The following is a 23,099-nucleotide window of genomic DNA, read 5'->3' on the forward strand; positions in this document are numbered from 1 at the left end:
CTTATGGCATGGGGCCAAGGGGAAGGGGTGGGGGGATGCTGAAGCTGAGGCTGAACGTGGGGAGCGAGGCATACGCTGAAGCGCACGGAGCAATGTTGACCTGATGCCGCATACAGCTAGCTACCCATGCCCATCTACCTATTAACGGCCTTATGATATTTTTAGCAGCACCCTGAATTTGAACCCATGTCTCGCAAAAGCTGGCTGGCTAGGTATAACAGGCGGGATATAACCAAGGATGGACCCCTTTCGAGATTAAGATACGATGACGCAAGGAAGCACATGAGACGAGAAGGTGAGGTTGTTAGGGGTTTGGGGGGTGGTTTGCCAATTCCGACGGCTTGTGCTCATCGCCAAAAAGCCTACCAATAGAACTCGGTAGGATGAATGAGAGATGAATAAATACAAATGATTGGTGATGAGTGCTGGCAAGGGGCGCGAGAGCGAACCCGGAGGAGAGAGATGGGGATGGAATGGCGGGGATAACCGGCAAAGTCGGCTAGCTCGGACGCGCAAGCACGGGCTGACGGTTCGGTAGACGGACGGGGCTCGACGACGTCGTCAGTCGAGCGTCGTCAGCAGCCATGGCGTTTTTCGCGAGCACACCCGCTGGTGAAAGGAGGGAGGGTAATCATGTGCGCTCGTGGCCCTTTTCGGTCGAGTAAGGCCATGACACCGTCCCAGAGCTCCGGGGGCCACCTACGAGGCCTCCCGCCTCAAGTTGACGATGCCCTGTCTGATGTCCTCGACGCTCGAGTTGGGCTGTAGCCCGAGCGCCAGTGCCAGCACCTCGACATCGCCGGGCTCCGCCGCCGCCGGCCCATACCGGCCGACCGAGACCTGGCCCAGGGGCGGGGCCGGCGGCGGCAGGACGACGAGTTGGGGCGCCGCCGCGGGACTGACCCCGCCGGCCCACGTCATGGCCGCCACGCCGCCCTTGCCCTTGCCCTTGCCCTTGTCCGAGTTCTTGCTGAGCATGCCGAACCGCAGGCCCACCTCGGTGGCGGTGACGAGGATGCTGAGGACGATGAGGAGGATAATGATCCAGGTGATGGCGCTCATCTTGGCGTCGGCCACCGAGTCTGAGAGAATCTCGGCAAGGTCGAGGAAGACGCGGCACCGCTCGTTGAGCACCTTGATGCGCGGGTCGATCTCGAGGTACTCGCGAACGGCCTCGTAGAGCGGGTGGAGTGTCGGCTCCGAATCCCAGAAGAAGTTGGGCACGTCGAGGATGTTGGAAGCTAAGCAGGCCCAGTGTCAGTGTCTCTTGGGCCTCGACCGCAAAGTAGCTCCAGGCCTGTCGAATGGGCTGGAGGGGGTGAAGGGGGTGCTTACAGAGGTTGATGTCGACGCGGCTTTTGAAGAGCCTGCCCAGAATCTTGACAATCTCCGTCCTCGTCATGTTGAGCTCTCCCGTCAGGGCCAGCGTCTTGGGCACGTGCTGCGCGTCCAGCATCGTCTCGCTCATCCTCTCCTCGAAAAAGCACAGCTTGGTGCTCTGCGCAATGGCGTGGCTAATGGTCAGCTTGATCATGTGGTCCGACCGCGGCAGCAGCGTGATCATGTCGTTGAAGACGCGCGGCCGCTTGATGTCGGCACTGTACTCAAAGTGAAACTCCTCCGTCTCAAAGTCGTCTTGCTCAAAGGGCCTGGTCAGGAGGCTGATGCCGTCTTCGGCGTCTGCAAAGGTCAGGTCGGCCAGAATGTCCTTTTCTTGGTGCTCCGTAAAGTTCCAAAACACCACTACGCCGTACGAGAAGACGAATATCTCGGCAAAGTTCTTGGCGTCGGGGGCCAGGCGGTTCATGTGCGAGGGTATGCCGTCGTCGCTGTATCTGTGAGCCTCGTCGTCGGGGGACGGGTCGCCGAACGCTGCCGCCCCGTGGATCCCTCTCTCCGGGCTCTCCGGGGTGGTATACGCGTCGTCCTCGAAATAGCCCTCGTGGTGATCCCGCCGCCCGCTTCGCTCAATCTCCAGATCCAGCATCGTCTTTCCCGTGCCCGGGGTCTTGAGCATTGGCCGGCCGCGGACCCGGTAGCCCTCGGTGCCGTTAAGCAGGGGCAGGGCGTAGATGACGTAGAGACAGTCATCGTAGAGCTTCGTCTTGGCCTCGTGCTTTGTTCTCAGGAACTCGGACGCGGCGCGAACCTTGAAGGCCTGGGCCGTGCAATAGGCCGTGAGCCGGCTGACCTTGTCCTTTCTCTGCACCTTGGGCAATCTCTCGGCATAACTTTTGCCTCGGATTCCGCCTCTCTTCCTGAGCACGTCCAGTTCCTCGTCTCTCAGCGGCCGGTTCTCCTCCTCTTGCAGCCTTCTGGCCAGGACCGCCTCGCTCTCCACTTCCTCCTCGGCGTCTTCGTCTTGTTGGTCCGTCTCTGGCAGTAGGACCAGCTTTTCGCTAATCTTGGTCGTCCTCGAGGGCATGGGCTGTCCGGTCCGGGAGTGGACATTTGGGAGCCCGCCAGCAGAGATACGTCGACTGAGCTGCGGGCCACCTACTGAGGGGTGCGGCCTCTGGGCGGGGACGGGCGGCCCTCGCGGCTGGCCGGACGGGATCTGCGAGTTGTACTGAAGGACATTATCGACAGTCATGAATCGCATCGGCGTCCGACTGGAGGCTCCGGTCGACGAATCTTGGCGCCGCGGGAGTCTTCTCTGATTCGACCTCTCCCTCGAGTCCGTGACCTGTATCGTCGTCAGCGAATGGGCATGCAGCAGGGGAACTGGACGAGCCACACCAGCACCGAGGGCCGCTGTTTTCCTGACGACATGATGGTCCGCTCTGGCGGCCGGCCAGATGGAGGGCGACGTCTATCTCGCGATGTCGATGGCGGGCCGGGTGTGCAGGAAGGGCGGCGAGTTGGAGGACTCGAAATCGGCGCGCAGACGGACGAGCTGTCAGCGGATGCTCGCCGTTGTATTGCCTGCTTTGGTGAAGCGCCCGGAGCGTGCACTATCGGCCCTTTTGTGTGAATTGCAGCTAAGGAGCTCTGGATGTCAAGGGCGCAAGTTGAGCTGCATCTAGCCTGATGGATGTTGGTCAATGTGACCTCATCCCGAGTGCGCCGCATTTTCTGCGCGGTGCCGAAGAACAGCCGCGACGTCCTGCGTCTTATGTAAGCGGACATCTGATCGTCAGGGAACAGTAATTAGCTTTTCAATGCCTTTAGTTCCCGCCCCGCCCTAGACTTATGGAGCTGTTTCTCTCATTGGCGAGGTTTTGGATGATCGGCGCATCTGCTGCCCGCGGAGCGCCACTTCCCGAGAGTGCTGGGCTACCCTATACTCAATCCCAGTGCCCTGTGTTTGCCCAGCACTTTTGCGGCGCCGTGGAGCAAGTACGTCATGGGTCTCTCGATGTTTGAGCGTGCACTGTACGTGTTCATCGGAATCAGAGACTGAAAACTCCGAATGTCACGGCATGGCGTTATGCGACCCACGTGCACGCTTCGAGATGCGCATAATAGGTTGGGAGGGGTAAACATGGCCGGCGTACGAACTCGCCAAAAGTCAGCTCCCAACAGAATAACGGCGTGGCGGACGGATCAGACGTAAACAAAACAACACGGCAGGAAAAAGGAACGGGAACATTGAGAGATGGGGGGACACCTCCCAGAACCAGAGCATCACACGGTAGTACAATTTCCCCACACCGCACTCTGCAAAGGCATTTCCCATGGTACTTTTCCTTGGCTCACCTCAACGCTCACAACGGCTGCACGTTTTCATGCACTACAAGCTTGGATCAATGCGTGCAGCTTGCCAACAACTTCGTCGTAGAAGCAAGGGGGCGGCGGCTTGGAAGAAGAGGCACGGAGAGAAAGAGGACGCGAGTGAGCATCGCGTGCTTGTTGCATGCGTGGGCCACTCGCTGTTGGGCCTCGGCAGCCAGCCGGACAAACCACTACGGTATTTACAGTAGTTATTGTTCTGCGATAAGCATCTGTCAGATGGCGGAGAGCGAGTCGGTGGGCCGTCGGTTTGGCGAGGGTCGGCAGCCAATCAGCGGGCTCAGGCAGCTTCATTCGGGCAGGTAGCGCCTAGCGTCGAGTGGCTGTTGCTAGGCGGTTGTCCCGTTGTTTGTTTACCTTGTTTTGCCCGAGGCTCGACACCGCTGCACCACAGGGGGCACGCCTGGACGAGGGAGCCCAGGGGGGCCAAATAAGGAAAACGAACCCCGCCACAGGCGACAACTTCTACCCCAACTTCAACTGTGACGGCGCTGGCATTCCCACGGCGATCCGAAACTGGCCCACGACATACTGTCATTCTGCCATTGTCATCTCTCCACCGCTCGGCTGATTGATGTCTTGACTCTCGACGACATACACACATACATACAGCGCAGCTCGTACCTCGAGTCCTCCCTCGCACACGGTGGACCCTCGCCCATTCCAGTGACCGGCCCGATACAATGCGCTGATGGGCGCCAATTCCAACCCCGTTGACCTTTTCCTGCTGTCGCCAAGAGAGCATCGACAGCGTGTGTGAGCCAGAGAGAGGGAGGGAAAGGCGGCCCGGGAAATAGAGAGGAGACAGAGGCGTGCCAATCAGGTGACTTCGCCCTCCGCAAGGGGACAAGACGCTCTGCCATGTCCTTCCAACCTCACCCTCTTCGCCAGTCGCAAACCGTCGACCTCCCGCCCACCAGCGACATTCTCGACCGGTATCCCTCCACCACATCCTCATCGGCCTCGTCAGCCTTGTCCCACGCCTCGGACCACAGCATCGTCACCCCCTTCACTTCCGCATCCACATCCCCGACCAGTGGCCACGCGCCAAAACCCCCCAAGCTCCACAGACGCGGCCAGAGCGATGTCCTAGCCAGAGCACGAACCTTCGAAGCAGGGGCAATGAACGCCTCCGACGGCACGCACGCGAACCTCTACGGCACCGCTCGCAAGTCTCTTCGCCCCCTCCAGCAGGCGCCTGCCTCGTCCCCGCCTCGCGCGTTGGCAACCCCGCCAACCAATCGTTCCTTGAGACACGAGCGCGGAAAGAGTTTCGATGTCGCCAAACTCGCCCTCGCCCAGAGCGATGGGCCTGCATCGCCCATTTCGCCCCCTCGCCCCGTCTCTTTGCGGCCCAACTCGATGTTGCTGACGAGATCCGATTCTGTTCTCCGGAGTAGCGCTCTGCCTCCCAGCGGCCAATCTCCACAACCTGTCCACACGGCTCACATCGGACGTCCCGACCTCGAGCTGCTCGGCCGATCCTCCACGAGAGAGCTGCGCACATTGTCGCGCCTGGCCCGGTCCGAGTCTGCGGATGACTTTGCCATTACCTCGCCCGCCCAGGAGGTCGTGGGTCTACGCGGCCGACGCCGACTGCAGCGCGTCGACAAGCCCAATGGCGGCCGTGACCCTAGGACGGCTGGCTACGGCTGGGAGGGCCGCAATTGGATGGACAAGCAGCGCCAATTCCTTCAGGCGTATGAATATCTCTGCCACATAGGAGAAGCCAAGGAATGGATCGAGGACATCATCAGCAAGTCTCTTCCCCCGATTGTCGAGCTGGAAGAGGCCCTCCGCGACGGCGTGACGCTTGCAGAGGTCGTCGAGGCCCTCAATCCCGACAAACGCTGTCGAATATTCCACCACCCGAAGCTTCAGTACCGACACTCGGACAACATTGCCATCTTCTTCCGATATCTCGACGAGGTGGAACTGCCCGATCTCTTCCGATTCGAGCTCATCGACCTTTACGAGAAGAAAAACATACCCAAAGTCATACACTGCATACACGCGCTTAGTTGGTTGCTGTTCCGCAAGGGCATCGTCGATTTCCGTATAGGCAATCTCGTCGGTCAGCTGGAGTTTGAGGACCATGAGCTGGAAGCCATGCAGAAGGGCCTGGATAAACTGGGGGCCAACATGCCAACCTTCGGCAACATGAGTGCTGATTTTGGGGTCCCCGAGCCGGAGCCGGAGCCGGAGCCGCAAGAGACGGAGCAGGAGAGGATCGATCGCGAGTTGGCCGAGAATGAGGAGTCTATCCTCGAATTGCAGGCCCAGGCCCGCGGTGCATTGCGGAGAATGCGCCTCGGCGACACGATGCAGCGCTTCTGGGACGGCGAGAGGCAGGTAATCGACCTGCAGGCACGCATCCGTGGCGACTTTACGCGGCAGATTATGAGCTATCGGCTCCAGATGCGACGGTCTGCGATTCTCGTCCAAAGCGCTGTGCGCGGATTCCTCGTCCGGAAAGGACTGGAGAAGAGCGACGAGTTCTGGAAGAGCCTGGAGCCAGACATTCTGGATCTACAGAGCATGATCCGAGCAAGAAGGGTCCGGGACGAGCTCCAGGATAAGAGATCGCTCCTGGAGGCGTGCAAGGGGCCCGTCCGGGAGATTCAGGCGATCTCTCGGGGCTTCTTGGTCCGTCAAAACCGGACCACCCAGCAGCACGAGACTAGGGAGACGTCTGGGTCTGTCCTGAAGCTCCAGGCCCTGACTCGAGGAATGTTACTGCGGAATCGCGTCGCCGACGACCTCCGTCTCCTGGAGGACCAGGCTGGTGCCATTGCTGGCGTGCAGGCTGCCGCGAGGGCTCTGCTGACTAGGACCCAGCTCGGCCGCGAACAGGAGCGGCTGCGCGCATTTGATCTGCAATGGACGGCCTTGCAAGGCTTCGTCCGAGGAAACGCCTCCAGGACCTGCCACGACGCACTGAAGGCGGAGCTACAGCAGCATGCAGATGGTGTCGCCCAGCTTCAGGCTTGGCTACGAGCTGCAGCAGTGCGGAGAGAAGTAGCGATTCAACTGGACGCATTGAAGGAGAGCACGCAAGAAATCCTAGCTATACAGTCTCACGGTCGGGGCCTCCTCGAAAGGCGCAGCGTTTCGGTACTTCGGCAGCAACTGAGCCTCCATGACGCTCAGATCATCGACCTGCAAGGACACGCCCGAGGCTCTCTTCAACGGCAACATTACCAAAGCCTGGTGGAGGAGCTACACTCTCACGACGACGCAACCGCCGCCTTCCAGGCCATACTCAAGGCCATGATTGTTCGTGCAAGGATCGAGGATCTGATTGCCGAGTTCACGGAAGAAGAGGAGTCAATCGTCGCTCTCCAGGCCATCGCTCAGGGGTTCCTCGTCCGCGCCCGCTTCGAAGCAAAGAAGCGATACTTTGACGAGAACATGCAGAAAGTGGTCAAGATTCAGAGTTTTGTGCGCGCCAAGGTCCAAGGCGAGGCGTACAAGAGCCTCACCACCGGCAAGAACCCACCCGTCAACGCAGTCAAGAACTTTGTCCACCTACTCAACGACAGCGACTTTGACTTCAACGAGGAAATCGAGTTCGAGCGGATGCGGAAAACAGTGGTTCAACAAGTGCGGCAGAACGAGATGCTGGAGCAGTACATCGATCAGCTCGACATCAAGATTGCTCTCTTGGTCAAGAACAAGATCACCCTCGACGAGGTCGTCCGCCACCAGCACAACTACGGAGGGAACTCGATGGGTCTCCTGGCCAACTCTAGCATGTCTTCGGCGAATCAGTTCGATCTCAAGGCCCTCAACAAGAGCTCGAGGAAGAAGCTCGAGTCCTACCAGCAGCTCTTCTTTAGCCTGCAGACGCAGCCGCAGTACTTGGCCCGGCTCTTCAAGCGGGTACGCGAGCAGGGAACAGCCGAGAAGGAGTGCAAGAGGATCGAGCTTCTCATGATGAGTCTGTTTGGCTATGCGCAGAAGCGACGTGAAGAGTACTACTTGCTCAAGTTGATTGCGAGATCGATCCGCGAGGAGATTGAGGGCGCCGCCATCCTTCAAGAATACGTGCGGGGCAACTACTTTTGGACGAAACTGCTGGCCAACTACACACGCTCGCCGCGGGATCGCAAGTACCTGCGCAGCCTCTTCGGCCCGCTGATACGAGACAACTTCATCGAAGATCCGGACCTGGACCTCGAGAGTGACCCGATGCAGATTTACCGATCTGCAATCAACAACGAGGAACTACGCACTGGACGACCCGATCCCCGACCGCTTGACGTGCCTCGCGATATCGCCATCCGAGACCCCGAAACCAGGCGCCTCTTCATCGACCATCTGAGGGACCTCCGTGAGATTTGCGACCAGTTTTTCCTGGCGCTCGAGGATCTGCTGCATAAGATGCCATACGGTCTTCGGGTCTTGTGCCGGGGAATGTTCCAGGCCCTGTGCCAGCACTTCAGCAGGGACCCGCAGGAGCACTTGCTGCAGGTGGTGTGCAACTGGCTGTGGAAGTTCTATCTCCAGCCTGCGCTGTTATCCCCGGAGCAGGTTGGCGTCATCGAGAAGACACTGAGCCCCCTGCAGAGGAGGAACCTGAGCGAGGTGGCCAAGGTGATTGGACAGATTACCTCGGGACGGCCGTTTGGGGGAGAGAATATCTATCTGCAGCCACTAAACGGCTTCGTGGCTGATTCGGTTAACCGGATGCAGCATATCACGAGCGAGCTGATTACGGTGCCAGACGCCGAGAGGACATTTGACATTGACGAGTTCAACGACCTTTACGCCAAGAACAAGCCGACGCTGTACATCAAGATGACCGACGTCTTCGCCATCCACAATCTCGTGGCCGCAGAGCTGCCAGCCATGTGCCCGAGCCGAGACGATGTGCTTCGCGAGATTTTGCATGACCTAGGCAGCGCCAAGAACAACGAGAACGAGATGAACGCGGCAGGGTCGTCGGACATTCACATGTTCCTGACGCCAAAGCTTCACGACGTCGAAGACCCCGAGGCCGAGGTGAAGGCGCTGTTCATGGAAACCAAACGATGCGTCCTGTACATCATCCGGGTCCAGACGGGCGCCAACCTTCTCGAGATCCTGGTGAAGCCCATCACGGCCGAGGACGAGCAGCGGTGGGAGACGCTGCTGGAAGGCGACTTTGCCGCCGGTAGCCAGACCAAGGGAGCATACTCGGATGCCAACATGGCGGATATGACGAGAATGACATTCTACGAGCTCAAGCGTACGGCGCTGGAGAACGTGATGCACCTGGAGCAGATGGGGCGCATATCCAAGCAAAACTTTTACCAGGACGTCCTCAACGCCATTGCGAGCGACATTCGGAGCAAGAGCCGGCGGCGGGTGCAGAGGCAAAGGGAGCTCGAGGGCGTACGCCTGACGCTAGGGAACCTGCACGAGAAGGCCAAGTACCTGGAGCAGCAGCGGAAGAGCTATGACGACTACATAGAGCAGGCCATGGCCACGCTGCAGAACAAGAAGGGGTAAGTCAAGCTCGTGCGGAGAGGGCAGCTGGGAGAACAAGTTGACTAACCGGACTTGACTGTATTTAGGAAGAAGCGCTTTCTCCTGCCGTTCACGAAACAGTACAACCACGAGCGCGAGCTGGAGCGAAGCGGCCGGGTGCCCAAGTTTGGCAGCTTCAAGTACAGCGCGCGCGCGCTGTCGGAGAAGGGGGTGCTCGTGTCGTGGAGCGGGCTCAGCAGCGAGCGCGACCTGGACAAGATCAACCTGACCATTTCGTGCGACGAGGTGGGCATCTTCGCGCTCGAGGGCTCTCGAGGCCACATCCAGATACCGGGGGCGAGCGCGCTGGTGCCCATCGAGGACCTGCTGCAGGCACAGTTCGAGTCGCACCAGTTCATGAATGTGTTTGAGGGCAACCTCAAGCTCAACGTCAACTTGCTGCTGCACCTGATTTACAAGAAGTTTTACCGGACGGCTTGATCCCCACACTTGCTTGGTCCATCAACTCACACATACAGGCACGCGGGTGAACACACCGACCCACATGTACGCAAGCATCTCTCCGCCTGGGTCCACAACTGTATACATTTCAACTGCTCTCAGACGCCCCTCGGCCATTTTGCATCACAACCTTTTGCTCACCTTTCTTCTCTTTTTTTCTTCTGTTCTTTCAACCCCCTACTTTCCCGGCTCCTCTTCCTCGGGATATTGTGTCTTTGTTGCTCCGGCACGGCGTTCCGGGAGAGCCGGAGCGAGTTACGGTGCAAGCATGTCTGATTATACGCGAAGGAAGGGCGAGGAAGCGGGGAGGGGCCTGAGCATGGGCCGGGAGTCTGCACGGAGTGTCTTTTCTTCCAGCAAGCGGGTTTGCTTCATGTGGCATATGACAGGAACGAGCGAGCATGGACGTGGGAGGGGCTACGAGATGGGCGTCATGCAAGCCGCGGAGGCATTCGACTAGGTAGGCAGTCGACAAGACAAGGGCGATTTCCTCAAAGCTTGGCGTGCATCTGTCCCCGGTTGTGAGCAAAGGAGAGCACAGCGGCAGATTGAGGCGTTTGCTTGGCGTTGATGCAGAGGTTGATTGGCAGTTGGATGGAAAACAGTTTCGCCGGTCGTAGTTGGTGGCGAGGGAGAGAAAGGGAGAGAAAGGGAGAGGTGGTGATCAAGTTGAGTTGGGCAGGAGAGGCAAGCGCCTGAGGCGGGTTACGTAAGAGGAGGAGCGAGCGAGGTTGGGCATTAATAATGAAGAATGACAGTACGAAGAATGACAGTACGGATATGCAAGTGTCTGTCTGTACAGTAATGAATGAGGCGAGTCCCCTGAGGTCGAGGACCTCAGACCTCCTCGTCTCGGTCGGGGGACGTTTTTCCGAGACAGAACTAGGAGCGATATGGAATTGTCACGGCCAGGCGGTGGAGCTGCGCGAGGCAGGAAGCGACTTGGATTACGAATTTGCAACAAGGAGAGGGCAATTGCGCCATCGCCGACTCGGGCTTGGTGGGCGAGACGGGGCCCATGTGACCGTTTGCGATGCCGCGATTTCTTCTCTTCTCGTCTGAGCATCCAAACTCCGCGCCCCGCACCCTGTCCCACCGCCTCTCGCTCGCTCGCCGTTCTGAATCATCAGATTGACCGTCATACAACAGGGGCCGTCGAGCAGCCATAAATGATTCGCCTTCCTTTGGCTCTTATCCGCCATTCCTCTCCTTGTCCTACCCACGCGCGCACGCCATCGTCGCCCGTCTCGCTCGCCTCTGCTCCTCTGCTGCCCGCTGACCCTCGCTGCCTTACTCTTATCAAACACGCTTCCGACCCCTTCTTGGCCGTCACTTGACCGACCCCCAGCTGTTTCGGGTCGAGCCGAGCACCTCTCGTCGTCGAGACGGACCCTGGAGGGAGACAAGGGAAAAAAGCCACTTGTAACTCAGAGTCTCAGACCGTCTGCGGGGGAAACGGGCTGGAGGCCTTGTTCTCGACGCCGAGCTGTTTTCTCCTCCAACTATCTCTCTGCCTTGTATCTCATTCCAGACTCTGCGTGCCTTGTCTCCCAGACTCTTTCTGCCTAGACATCCAACTCTCTAGACTGCCCACCATATTCCACGGAAACCCTTCTGCTTACTGCTGCATATTGGCACAGTCTTGACAGACAGACAGACAGACAGCATGTCTCCCGACATCAACTCTCTCCCGCCCTCGTCGGCCACAGCCCACGTCGCAAAGGCCTCCGATGGATCCAAGCCCAACATCCTCTACGTCATGGCCGACCAGCTTGCCGCTCCTCAGCTCCGAATGTACAACCCCGAGTCGCAGATCAGGACGCCCAACCTGGACCGCCTCGCCGCCGGTTCCGTCCAGTTCGACTCGGCCTACTGCCCGTCCCCCCTCTGCGCCCCCTCGCGCATGAGCATGATCACGGGGCTGCTGCCCGCCAAGATTGGCGCCTGGGACAACGCCTCTCAGGTCAACTCGGAGGTGCCCACATACGCCCATTACCTCCGCTCCAGGGGCTACGATACCGCCCTCGCCGGCAAGATGCACTTTGTCGGTGACCAGCTCCACGGCTACGAGCGGCGCCTGACCAGCGACATCTACCCGGGCGACTTCGGCTGGGCCGTCAACTGGGACGAGCCTGACACACGCCTCGAGTGGTACCACAACGCCAGCTCCATCCTTCAGGCCGGGCCCTGCGGCCGCAGCAACCAGCTCGACTACGACGAGGAGGTCATGTTCAAGAGCACCCAGTACCTATGGGACCACGTCCGTCAAGGCCCCAACAAGCGGCCTTTTGCCCTGACGGTGAGTCGAGATGAAACCCCCTTCAGAGCCGCCTTGATGCGGCCCAGCGTACCGACACGGCTCGGAACACATCATGATATCTGGACTGACAAATCTCGTCTTCTCCTAGGTCTCCCTCACTCACCCACACGATCCGTACACCATCACCAAGAAATACTGGGACCTATACGAGGATGTTGACATCGCCCTGCCCAAGGTCCGCATTCCCAAGGAGAAGCTCGACACGCACAGCCAGCGCCTGATGCGCGTCAGTGATCTCTGGGACCACGACTTGACCGACGACCAGATCAAGCGAGCCAAGCGGGCCTACTATGGCTCCGTCAGCTACGTTGACGACTGCATCGGCAGGCTCCTCGAGACGCTCGCCGATGCCGGCCTGGCCGACAACACCATTATCATCTTCAGCGGTGACCATGGCGATATGCTCGGCGAGCGAGGGCTCTGGTACAAGATGAGCTACTTTGAATCCTCGGTCCGTGTTCCGCTCCTCGTCCACTACCCCAAGTGGTTCGAGCCTCACCGTGTCTCCCGCAACGTCTCGACCCTCGACCTGCTGCCCACCATCTGCGACCTGATCGGCACCAAGCCCGCGTCATACCTCCCCATGGACGGTATAAGCATGATGCCGCATCTGCAGGGAAAGGACGGGCACGACACCGTCTTTGCCGAGTATGCCGGCGAGGGTACCGTCCGACCCATGATGATGATTCGGCGCGGGCCCTGGAAGTACATCACCTGCCCGGCAGACGAACCCCAGTTCTACAACTTGGAGAGAGATCCTCTCGAGTTGGACAACCTGGCTCGCCTGGTCAAAGTACCCCCCCAGACCCCCGAGCAAGAGGAGGCCAAGGCCATGTTCGAGCAGTACGACGCCGAGGCCAAGGCCAAGTGGGACTTTGACGCCATCACGGCACAGGTGCTCCAGTCGCAGCGCAGCCGTCGCCTGGTCTGGGACGCTCTCAGGCAGGGCACCTTTACCAGCTGGGACTATGACCCCATTGACGATGGTCGGACCAAGTACGTTGACCTGCCCAATCATCTTGCCCGTGAAGGCAACGACCGCCAGGCCATGGAATTTGAGGACTGACGTTGCAAAAAGATACATACGCTCCACAATCCCCCTTGACGAGCTCGAACGTCGTGCTCGTTATCCGTTTGTCGATTCCCACGGCTACACGATCAACAAGGCCGTCAGCTCAACTCGCGGGTGAAGGTTCGATGGGCATCCGGAGTAGAGCAGAGAAGGGAAGAGAAGAGAAAGACCGCCAAAGATCACGCTCAGGTATCATCGACTGGAGCCAGGCATCCCAGCTTCGCTCGTGGGGACCGGAGTCGAGGAGACCCAGGCACATTCTCGGGCTTTATGCGCCGTGGAGGCAGGGGCCCTCTAGGTAGCCCTCCTTTGCCGTTTGCACCCGCTGCTGCCACTGGGGCAACATAACTGACAACCCAGGGTAAGCTTGCGACTTTTCAAAGCAAATTGGCGCTTGACGACGGGGGCCGAGAGGGAGGCATTTGGTGTAGTGATGTTGGAACAAGGCTGCAGGAACGAAACATGGATGAGCCGAAGCGTGAAGGACTCCATCGATTCGGTGTTGCATTTAGGTTGGATTTGGAATTGAAATCGTTTGCAGAGAAAAGACACATGCTGCGAGTCGACGTGAGCCGCTTCTGCGGGCAGAAGAAGGATGCACGTCTGAATGAACTCTGGAATGGGCGATCGTGACGATGATTGTGAGCGTACGTTGGCTGTATTAATCAGCCGTATTGCATTTGCGAGCTTCGGCCGGTAAAAAGAGTTGATCCGCCCGAGCGATGTCACGACGCGCCAACCTTGGTCCAAAACTTCCTTTGCCGCCTTAACCTGCCACCACACTCCTGTCGGTCAAATCGACCATCACTGCGCGCGCGCAACATCCCCATCAAGCACGACAGGCGGAACGAGGCAACATGGCGACACTAAGTCTCGACGAAGACGAGCTCAAGTCGGTTGAGCAGACGCTCGCCAGGCTGGCGCAGCTGTCGAGCAGCATCCAGAGTCTCAAGATGGACATTCTTAAAAGCAATCCACTCCCTCACCCGTCGGTCCGCCCTCACCCTGGTTCGCAGGCCGGTGACAGCCATTCAAACCATCACCTGGGCGCAGTAAGAGCTGACCTGGGAAATCGCAGATCATCCCTGCAGGCGTCGGCACAGATTCTGCAGCGAAACCTCCAAACCGTCCTCGACAACCTAAGTGAGAACTCAGACCTGTTTGCGCGCATGGCGATCCACCCTTCGACGAACTACCCCGGGCGCACGCAGGAGAACCTCCTGACGCAACTGCTGCGCAAGAAGCTCGAGCCCGACGTCGAGGAGCTGGTGGCCGACGGCCGGGAGACGGCCAGGTTGGCAACGCCCGAGGGCGTGGTGGAGCTGCAGGCCATATGGGACGAGCTGCGCCAGTGGACGCACGAGCGCATTGCCGCCTATGTGCGCGACGAGGCTGGCGACGTATACACCAAGGACGAGCGGGCGACGGGCACAGATAAGGTCCGTACGGGGCTGCGGCGGGGGCTGGACGAGGAGAGCGACGATGACGACGACGACGACGACGACGACGAAGAGGCTGACGAAGCCGAGGACGGGATTGACGATGATGGTGATGGCGGCGATGAGGGCAAAAAGGGCAAGACAAGGCTGGTCCGAGGCCCGGAACCGGAGACGTTGTTGTGGTTTGCGGCGCGGGGCGACTTTGAGGTGCCGCGCAACGTCGAGTACGAGAGGAAGGTGGGCCTCAGGAAGGGTCTCGAGGGAGTGAATATCCCGCCCGCCAGGCCCGAGGGAGCTGAGCCGGCCTAGAGCGGGTTCGGTCGTTCGGAAGTCAGCCCTACGCCTTGGCGGATGGTACGACATACCAAGAAAGCGGCGGCACGGAGAGCCGTGTCCGGGGTCACACGTCAAGTCGCGGCGACTGGTATTGTGTCCGGTCCCTGATACTTCAGCACGCAGCCAGATTGCACACCAAACGGAAGCCCCCAGTGCCTCCGGGTCGAAAAAAGTGTCTCGAACAAAAGCATGGAATTTTATGCCTTGCAATATTGCCTACCGTCGGCAGACCACGACGTCTTGGGCGCATATCATATCGACCTCGCTGTCAAGGTAGTGCCGGTCCCGAAGACCAGCGGAAATGGGGCCCCGGCTGGCGCCTACAGCAGCATTATCTTCGTGGAGCAACTTGAGCCCAACTCATGCCGGAGGCGAGGCGTTCCTTGCGGTGGCCCAGCGAATGGCTGTGGGCCGGGCGAGTGCGATATATGCGTTCTTCAAACAACTTCAGAAACGCGATCATAAGTTGCTCTACCGGTTGCTTTCATGGGAACATGCGCTTAGTTTCGGGCTTCCCTTTTGTTGATCACGCGAACCGGCATTGCCGGGCAGGAATGAGGCACAAGAAAAGACGTGCGCAACCAGGTCTTCTCAGTCTTGCGACGCACCGGAGACACAATATATGAGACTGAAGCACCCGTGCGATGCTGCGGACCTGAAGAGGCCGAAGGCAAAGTACCTTCGCGACGCTCGGGTCAGTTGGCAGACAAGGGGAAACCGCGCTCGAGCAGCCGACGTTGGCGGGCGTCCGTGGGCAACGTCTGGGCAGATAAATGTCCTTCAGGGCCGCATTCGCAATCATCTCCCTCACCCCCACCATCACCTCTTCCCCCCCCGCACGCGCTTTGGCCCTGCTAGCGGGCTGTGATGGGCCGGGAGGGGACGGCGGGCTACTTGTAGAGGTGATGTCGAGGGGAGGGATGAGCGCGGGAAGGTCGAGCGCGGAAAAAGAGGAGACGGCCGGGAAGAGAACCCGACGATGAACTTGCTTGCGAGGCGGAGAGGGGGGGAGGGGGGAGCGGCTGAAATGCTTAACATGGCTGCGTTTTGTGGCTTGACGGGATTGGAGTCGATCCGGGTCCACGGGAATCGACGTTCCTGGGATAGAGGGCATGCCATCCATTCGAGGAGGTGTGTCGGCGCGAAGACATGGCTGGCCTTGCTCTCATCATGCTTGGCCTCCAGCGCTTGGGCTCACAGGCCTCGTTGCCCGATAGACGGTTTTTCCTGGTAAGGTCGGATCTGCGAGACGTGCTGACCAAGGGAGGGATGGGGGATGTTTCTGTTTCAGTTTTCTACAGTCGCATTGGCTGTCAAAGTCGCTTTCAAGTGTCGGACAAATACGAATTATAAATACACCCCTTTTTGTGCCATTGAACCACACGCGTCGGGGTATCGAACTCAACGCCATGACCGTTACATAGCGTACAGTACATGTTGCAATTAGATCTACAACCGCTGTCTCCCCCCCGCCTCCCCGCATCTTCTCGTCTGGCCCTCCCTCTATATTCGGTTACGCCCGGTGCCTCCTATGAGGCATCCTACACCAGCCTCTCCTGGCCGCTCTGGCCGTCGGCCTCGGCACCGTCGGGGCCGCCCCCGGGCTGCGGCTTGTCCGAGTGCTTGGCCGGGTCGAAGACGTACATGGGGAACTCGAGGAAGAGGGTGCGCTTGAGGAAGACGGGCATCTTGGCGTACAGCTGCGGCGGAAAGGGGATGAGGATGCTGGTGCGGTCGAGCCAGCGCTTATACCCTGGCCAGTTGTTGCCCTTTTCGTACCGTGCCTGGGCCTTGGGCCGCTCCGAGAGTGGCAGCCCGGAGACGAACATGAGAAGGAGGGTGAGGAACACGGGGCCCAGGATGCTGGCGTAGAGGGCCTTGAACGCCTGTCCGCCGACGTAGCCATCGGCGGCGGAGGAGACGGCAATCATGTAAATGGCTGGCTCGCCGCATTAGTCACATTGGGCCGGGTAGGGACGCAGGGGCATGGGGGAGACCGGGAGACTAGGGTAAAAGCGGGGAGCCTTACAGAATTGGATGATTATTTCGCCAAAGTAGTTTGGGTGCCGGGAGACGGCAAAGAGGCCCTTGTCGCACACGGCCTTGGCGTCGTGGGCCTGGCGGAAGCGGTACTTTTGCACGTCGCTCACGGCCTCCATGGCGAAGCCAATTGCGAAGAGGAGGACGCCGGCAATGTCCCTGCCGGTGCCAAAGTCGTGCTGCGGGTAGCGCGTGACGTTGGGGGAGTTGAGCAGGGTGATTGGGAGGGAGACGAGCCAGACCCAGAGCATCTGGAAGACCCAGAAGCCGAGGAAGGGGACGAACTTGTCGCGCTTGTCATTGAAGCGGTCGTCGGAGCCGGTGCGCAGGATGCGGAAGAAGAGGAAGCCCGAGAGGCGGACGGCCCAGACGATGAGGAAGAGGGAGGCGACGAGCTGGCGAGCGTGGTGGTGTCCGGACAGGGCGAGGGTGAGGATGGCCAGGACGACAAAGTTGGAACCGCCGGCGAGATCTGGTTGCTTCCATTATTATGACATGATGACTCGGGTTTGACTCGGGTCATGAGGATGAGAAAGCGGGGCGTACCGGTGAGCTTGTCAAACTTCAAGGTAAAGGCAATGGCAAAGAAGAAGAGCTGGTAGGCGACGGTGACAATGGCGGTGATGGCCAGGTAGTAGTCGTCGAGGACATGAGCCGTGGCCATGGTGAGGCGGCTTGATTCGATTGGTCAATGGCCAATCCTGGCTGCAATGCTGGAGAGCTGATGGAGAGCTGCGGGCGAACAAAGGGATTGTAATTGTGTGTCGGGCAATGAGTGACGGGCAGCCTCATCCACCATGCCACTCGCCTTGGCCCGAAGCTGGTTGCATCCAAAGGCGAGAAAAAGTCTCTGACGGCGCGGCCGTTGGTGGATGAGTGGATGGATGGATCATGGATGTCATCATGGCTTGAGGAGGATTGACGTCGGTGATTGGTGAAACGACACTGTCCGATTGCGGGCCAGAGACGGAGTATATTGTTAGTCAGGCCTCTACACGGTGTACGTACCCAGTAGGGCTGATACGCGAGCACGTGCTGGATGCACCGAGACAGCTGGAGTCTGCAGCCTTTTCCAGCGAGAGACCATTTGCCGGCATTGCATCCACCCACATGCTCTGGCATGCCCGTGGGCTCTGCCCAATCGACCGACTGTGGCGCCGCCTCGAGCAGCCTCGAGTCAACCCGACGTTGGCCGTTGGCAGGGCCAGGAGGCGGTACAGAACGGGGATTTCGGCCCTACCATCCATCCACACCCTCTCCACCTCTCCTGGCCCTGGCCAAGACGCCCGTCGACATCGTCCATACATCCACGCATGGCCCATACCGGGTACGCCAAGTCTATTTCTTTTTCTCCGACGGGGAAGAAAGAAAAAGTGGAAGATATTCGAGGGGGGGGGGGGCGGGGACAAGGCAGCCTGACTTGACGACGAGCGACCACGAATACCCACTCATTGAATGCTGCCAGCATCAACAAACGCCATCATCAGCGCTCGCCTCTCGGCATGGCCAAACGAGATGGATCAGCCTTGATGTGCTTTTCACATCGTCTTGATGGATGAATCTTCCTCACGCGCGGGCCCCGTCTTCGTCCTCGGACCCACCTCTGGCCCTCCACACGCTGTCGATGCTCTTCGGCTCCGATTCCAAAACAGATCCTGTCTGGGTCTCGTCTCGCGACGCTGCACGAAACAAACTCCTGACAGACCGACTTGTCAGGCGGCTGCCGACAGTATGCGGCTCCCGACACCATGGCCTCGATCGACCGCCAGCTGGCCATCCGCCTCCCTCTGCATTTCACTACGACTGAACGGCCATCTGGCATCTCAACCTCCTTCGCTTCTTTACGCTGCCTGTATCAGATTCCCGGGCCTGGACGCCTCTGCAAACATCTCTTCCGCCGCCCTGACCTGCACTCGCATCTTCACTCGGCCGCCTCTTTTTGACTGCTGATTTATTAACCCGTTCGCCGCTTGATTCCTGCTTTCGTCTTCTGCCGTGCAGACTACGCATCTCTACTTCTCACGACGCTGCGCAAGGGCCCGACTTGATCGCCTAGTCCGGCTTCTTGCCACCGCCTGCTCGCACCCGCCGATTACATGGCCCGACACTAAACTTCTTGCCTGTCATTTCGGAACCGCTTTCACTTCTGAGCTCGTTTTCGGCTCTCTCCGTCCACCTCCACTCAACAGCTGGACTGTTGTTACAACCTTACTTAATATCACCAGGTGCTGCCGTGCAACGTCTCCAAGATGAAGGTCGCGGCCGTCCAGCTTCTCATAACCTCGGCTGCAGTGCTGGTAATGATCCCTTCCCATCCATCATCCCCAAGACGCGTTAACTCGGCTGACTCTGTCGTCCAGACTACTGCACTCGGTAATGAAGCGCAAGACAGTCACCGCCAGTGGAAGAAATCTATCTTAAACTTGAAACAAGCGCTGCCTGTAGGAGTCGGAGGAGCCGGAGGAGCCGGAGGAGCCGGACTGGCAGGAGGACTAGGACTCGCAAGCCTCGGAAAACCAGCGGTACTGGTAGGCTCAAACCAAGTTCCACAAAAACAGCAGCAGCAGCAGCAAAATGAGAATGTGCAAGGACAGGGACAACAACAATACGAGAAGGGGCAGGACAAGGGAAAGAAACAGCAAGATGGACAGCAGCGGCAGCAGCAGCAGCAAGGGGCCTGCAACATCGGCGCCCTCGTCACCACCGTCACCGTCGGTTGCGGACAATGTGCGACAGATAATGGAACCACTGTCACCCACACCGTCACCCAGGCCGCCGCGAAGATGAAGGTCACCCAGGCTCCTATGAAAGGTGCCAAAAAGCCCCAAGGGCAAGGAAAGGAGTCCCGAGTGAAGGGAGAGCAGTCCCAAGAAAGATCTGTGAGCAGGGCGAGCATTCTTCCTCTTCGTGCAACGTGCTGACCATACAAACCAGGGTGCGAACAAAAACCAGCAGGCCGAGATCCTAATCATCACACGCACCGTCGTCAAGACCAAGACCGTTAATGGTCAATGTGCAGGGGCCGTACGTGCTCTTTTCCCTGATTTCGCCTGCTTGTTGAGATAAAGCTGACTCCCCCCTAGCAGCAAGCCCCGGCCCCTACCATCATCATCAACGAGGGCTGCAACAGTGGAGAGCGAGGCGGCAAAAGTGTAGAGCAGGCTGGCCAAAAGGAGTCGCCGCAGGTCCCAGCCACGCCCAACTTGGACGGCAACGGAGTCGGGGTCAAATTGGTGCCTTTGCCCAAGCCTGCGCAGTCTCAGGTGTCTGAATCTAAGCCGTCGGAGCAGCCCAAGCCTGCGCAGTCTCAGGTGTCTGAGTCTAAGCCATCGGAGCAGCCCAAGCCTGCGCAGTCTCAGGTGTCTGAGTCTAAGCCGTCGGAGCAGCCCAAGCCCGAGCAGCCCAGTGCGGACCCGGCCAAGGCAGCCCCGGCCAAGGCAGCCCCGGCCATGGCAGCGCCAGCCATGGACGGTGCGAAGGCCCCCGAACCCGAACAGTCCAATCCTGCGGCACCTGCCATCGACGTCTCGGGCCTGAGGCTGAGTAGCGCGGTGAACCTGGGCAGTCTGCAACCTGGGCAGTAGGCAACACCTCGGCAGCCTTAGCTTGAGCCATGATGTAATGAGACAACTGAAGGGCCATTTCGTAGGGACGGCAGTTCCAGAATGCCACCAGCTGTTAATATACTGTGACAAGGGCGGGAAATGGAACAAGAAAATCCATGTACAGATTTTATTTTTGCTTGGGTATGTTCACAAGTGCTATATATAGGTTTTTAATAGTATCTCGAAGATGAGGCGATTCTATGCGGTCACGTCCCCGGGAAGCAGGCTGTATCTGTCTATTCGTGCTGTGGAGCGGGTATCATTCTTTGCGAGAGAATTACACAACTTCGGGGCGACGTGCCCCTTAGTGCTGGGGCTTCTCGGTACTGGCCGAGTGCGTCGCCAGCTTCATCTTCTTTGCCTGCCGCTTGCTCGTGGGCTGGCCACCGTCGTCGCCGCCAGGTTTGCGCTTCTGAATCTTGGTGCGGCTTGCTGAGCCGTCGGCAGTGGTGCCGGGACCCGCGGCGTGGCTCGCTGATTTGGCGACCGGTCCGTTGGCGTCCTTGGAGGCAACTTGGACGACATCGATGACGCCGCGGAAGCCGTTTCTCTTAATGCCCTCGTTGACAACGACGCTTCTCGGGATGGAGCGGAAGCCCTCGAGTCCCCTTTCACTGGCGAGGCCCCAAACGCTCAAGAGGTTGACGACATCGGCGGGTGCGCGGAGGGACAGGGCTGTCTTTGCCTCGCTGCTGATGAGGAAGCCGCGGCCGCGGGTGGCGCGAACGAGGCTGGACATATTTGCGATGAAGTTTGCACGGCCGCGCGAGTCAGCGGCGAGGAGCTGAGCGTAGCAAATCTCGAAGCGGATGCCGCGGGCGACGGCGGCCATGCAGGGCTTGGGGCGGAAGTGGAAGGGGAAGTGGACGGTTAGGTCAAGGGAGATGATGGGGACGTCGAGGGTCAGGCAGGCGTTCTGGAAGGCCTTTTCGGTCAGGGGCCGGATGGCGAGGACGTCGTAGACGGTGGCGAGGGCGGGGAGGCGGTAGTTTGAGGCGGCCGGGTCGGCGAGGAGGAGGGTGGCGCGGTGGAGGACATGGGGCAGCTTGCTTGCGGGCGAGGTGGTGCCGGCGGCGTCGAGGTGATTGGGGAAAGGCGAGACGGGCTTGGCGGGGAGGGGGAGCTCGAGGGTGTGGTTGAGGGCGACGGTGGCGTAGCCGAGCGAGGCAGAGAGGGAGAGGGCCTGGAGGAGGCGGTCGGGGGGGGCGGCGGGCGACCAGGCGAGGTTGAGGTCGTAGAGCATGACGGGTGACAATGATGGGTGACAATGGTGGTGACGATGATGGTGACGATGTTGGTGGTTGATAAGTTAGTTGTACATGTTGGCCGGGCGGGCTATAACGGGATGCGGGGCGTCATGATGCGAGATGAAGGACTCTGTTGTGATTGTTGATGGAGCTTTGGATCGAAGCTTTCACTCATTCATTCTCGCCTCGACTCTCGCTCGACTCAGCTTCTCACTTGACATTTTTGCTCGGGCCAATCAAGGCTGAGGTAGCCATGCGGGAGGTGTGGCGTGTTCTCGCGGGGAAAGAGAGGGAGACTCCACTGTGGCGCAGCGCATTCGTCAAACCGCAAGCAAAGGAAAGGCGGCATGGCGTCACTTTGTCTTCTTCATCCATTCACTCACCACCTCAATCCTTTTGGCCCCCTACAGTTTGTCTTGTCTCTGCACTCTGCACTCTGCCGCCGGCGCCCCATTCTCGCTTCCCCCATCGTACCTCCAGCCACCCACCCAAATCCGTGTCTCATTCGTTGCAGGCAATCCCAACAGAGTCAGCCAGCACGCTACTTTTCGCAACCACAGCAGGCCCCGGAGCTCGCTCTCGCGCCCTCGCCCTCACCCTCATCTGCGATCCCCTCTCCATCTCGCCCCTCGTCGCCTCGGTCGTCGCTCATCGCCCTGCCGCGCCCGACGATACGCCCACATCCAGCCACGACAAGGAAGAGACCAGTCCCACGCCCAAGGGCCACATCGGGCTCGCTCTCCACGACGGCCACCGCGAGCTAGCCCTTGGACCCCGGACCGCCGAGGAGCCATGTTCTTCTTCTTCTTCTGCGGGGAGCATACCTTCCGCAAGGAGGTGCCCGGCTATGAGGGCATCGTCTGCCAGTGCCACCACTGCGGCAACATGGCCGGCCATGTAATCAAGAGCCACCCCTGGTTCACCGTCTGCTTCGTCGTAAGTATCCCTTGGCCACGCCTCACTTCCTTGCCGCCTTCTCGCGCTCGCTCGCGTCGCGATGCATGGCTGGCCCTCTCGTCCATTCTTGTCGAGCCAGGCTAAGCTTTTGACGCCAACAGCCCTTGATTCCCTTCTCAATCAAAGGATACAAGGATGTGTCCTGTCACATCTGCAGCTTCAACCAGCCACTCGAGAACCGTCCCGACGTCATGGCCATGGCCAATGGCGGCCAGCCTCCGCAGCAACAACAGCAACAGCCACCTCCCGGGCAGCGCCCGCAATACAGTTAGGCCGCACCGCCTCTCAAGACGCCGTGTTGCCCGCTCTTTGCCTGTCCTCGCTCTCGTGATGCGCCGCCTACGGCGTTACACTTGCATACGCGAATGCTCACCTGCG

At 59.4% G+C, this 23,099-nt stretch overlaps 8 protein-coding genes across 8 annotated transcripts; 5 read left to right on the top strand and 3 right to left on the bottom strand.

The window, feature by feature from the left end:
* Positions 1–699: 699 nt before the first annotated feature.
* Positions 700–2,772, bottom strand: HRG_10973 (ACR, yagE family protein; the record flags this gene model as incomplete). Its single annotated transcript, XM_044869443.1, has 4 exons — positions 700–1,241; positions 1,336–2,428; positions 2,501–2,686; positions 2,740–2,772. The coding sequence occupies 4 exons, from the start codon at positions 2,770–2,772 to the stop codon at positions 700–702; spliced, it is 1,854 nt and encodes a 617-aa protein (XP_044715394.1).
* A 1,821-nt stretch (positions 2,773–4,593) lies between these two features.
* Positions 4,594–9,684, top strand: HRG_10974 (GTPase-activator protein for ras-like GTPase domain-containing protein; the record flags this gene model as incomplete). Its single annotated transcript, XM_044869444.1, has 4 exons — positions 4,594–5,096; positions 5,148–5,553; positions 5,608–9,221; positions 9,291–9,684. The coding sequence occupies 4 exons, from the start codon at positions 4,594–4,596 to the stop codon at positions 9,682–9,684; spliced, it is 4,917 nt and encodes a 1,638-aa protein (XP_044715395.1).
* Positions 9,685–11,371: 1,687 nt separating this feature from the next.
* Positions 11,372–13,215, top strand: HRG_10975 (sulfatase domain-containing protein; the record flags this gene model as incomplete). Its single annotated transcript, XM_044869445.1, has 3 exons — positions 11,372–12,004; positions 12,114–13,021; positions 13,104–13,215. 3 exons carry the CDS (start codon positions 11,372–11,374, stop codon positions 13,213–13,215), a joined length of 1,653 nt encoding a protein of 550 aa, XP_044715396.1.
* Positions 13,216–13,954: 739 nt separating this feature from the next.
* HRG_10976 (mediator of RNA polymerase II transcription complex subunit 8 domain-containing protein) lies at positions 13,955–14,845 on the top strand (the record flags this gene model as incomplete). Its single annotated transcript, XM_044869446.1, has 2 exons — positions 13,955–14,085; positions 14,176–14,845. The coding sequence occupies 2 exons, from the start codon at positions 13,955–13,957 to the stop codon at positions 14,843–14,845; spliced, it is 801 nt and encodes a 266-aa protein (XP_044715397.1).
* A 1,568-nt stretch (positions 14,846–16,413) lies between these two features.
* On the bottom strand, positions 16,414–17,576 carry HRG_10977 (3-oxo-5-alpha-steroid 4-dehydrogenase; the record flags this gene model as incomplete). Its single annotated transcript, XM_044869447.1, has 3 exons — positions 16,414–16,811; positions 16,902–17,384; positions 17,459–17,576. 3 exons carry the CDS (start codon positions 17,574–17,576, stop codon positions 16,414–16,416), a joined length of 999 nt encoding a protein of 332 aa, XP_044715398.1.
* Positions 17,577–19,161: 1,585 nt separating this feature from the next.
* HRG_10978 (uncharacterized protein) lies at positions 19,162–20,496 on the top strand (the record flags this gene model as incomplete). The annotated part of the gene is made up of 5 exons (XM_044869448.1): positions 19,162–19,209; positions 19,273–19,285; positions 19,445–19,791; positions 19,847–19,936; positions 19,996–20,496. The coding sequence occupies 5 exons, from the start codon at positions 19,162–19,164 to the stop codon at positions 20,494–20,496; spliced, it is 999 nt and encodes a 332-aa protein (XP_044715399.1).
* Positions 20,497–20,821: 325 nt separating this feature from the next.
* Positions 20,822–21,760, bottom strand: HRG_10979 (RNase P subunit p30 domain-containing protein; the record flags this gene model as incomplete). Its single annotated transcript, XM_044869449.1, has 1 exon — positions 20,822–21,760. One exon carries the CDS (start codon positions 21,758–21,760, stop codon positions 20,822–20,824), a length of 939 nt encoding a protein of 312 aa, XP_044715400.1.
* A 796-nt stretch (positions 21,761–22,556) lies between these two features.
* Positions 22,557–22,993, top strand: HRG_10980 (uncharacterized protein; the record flags this gene model as incomplete). The annotated part of the gene is made up of 2 exons (XM_044869450.1): positions 22,557–22,700; positions 22,823–22,993. 2 exons carry the CDS (start codon positions 22,557–22,559, stop codon positions 22,991–22,993), a joined length of 315 nt encoding a protein of 104 aa, XP_044715401.1.
* Between the last annotated feature and the right edge of the window lie 106 nt (positions 22,994–23,099).

Source organism: Hirsutella rhossiliensis, assembly GCF_020360975.1.
Source record: "Hirsutella rhossiliensis strain HR02 chromosome Unknown scaffold00018, whole genome shotgun sequence".
Classification (NCBI taxonomy): domain Eukaryota; kingdom Fungi; phylum Ascomycota; class Sordariomycetes; order Hypocreales; family Ophiocordycipitaceae; genus Hirsutella; species Hirsutella rhossiliensis.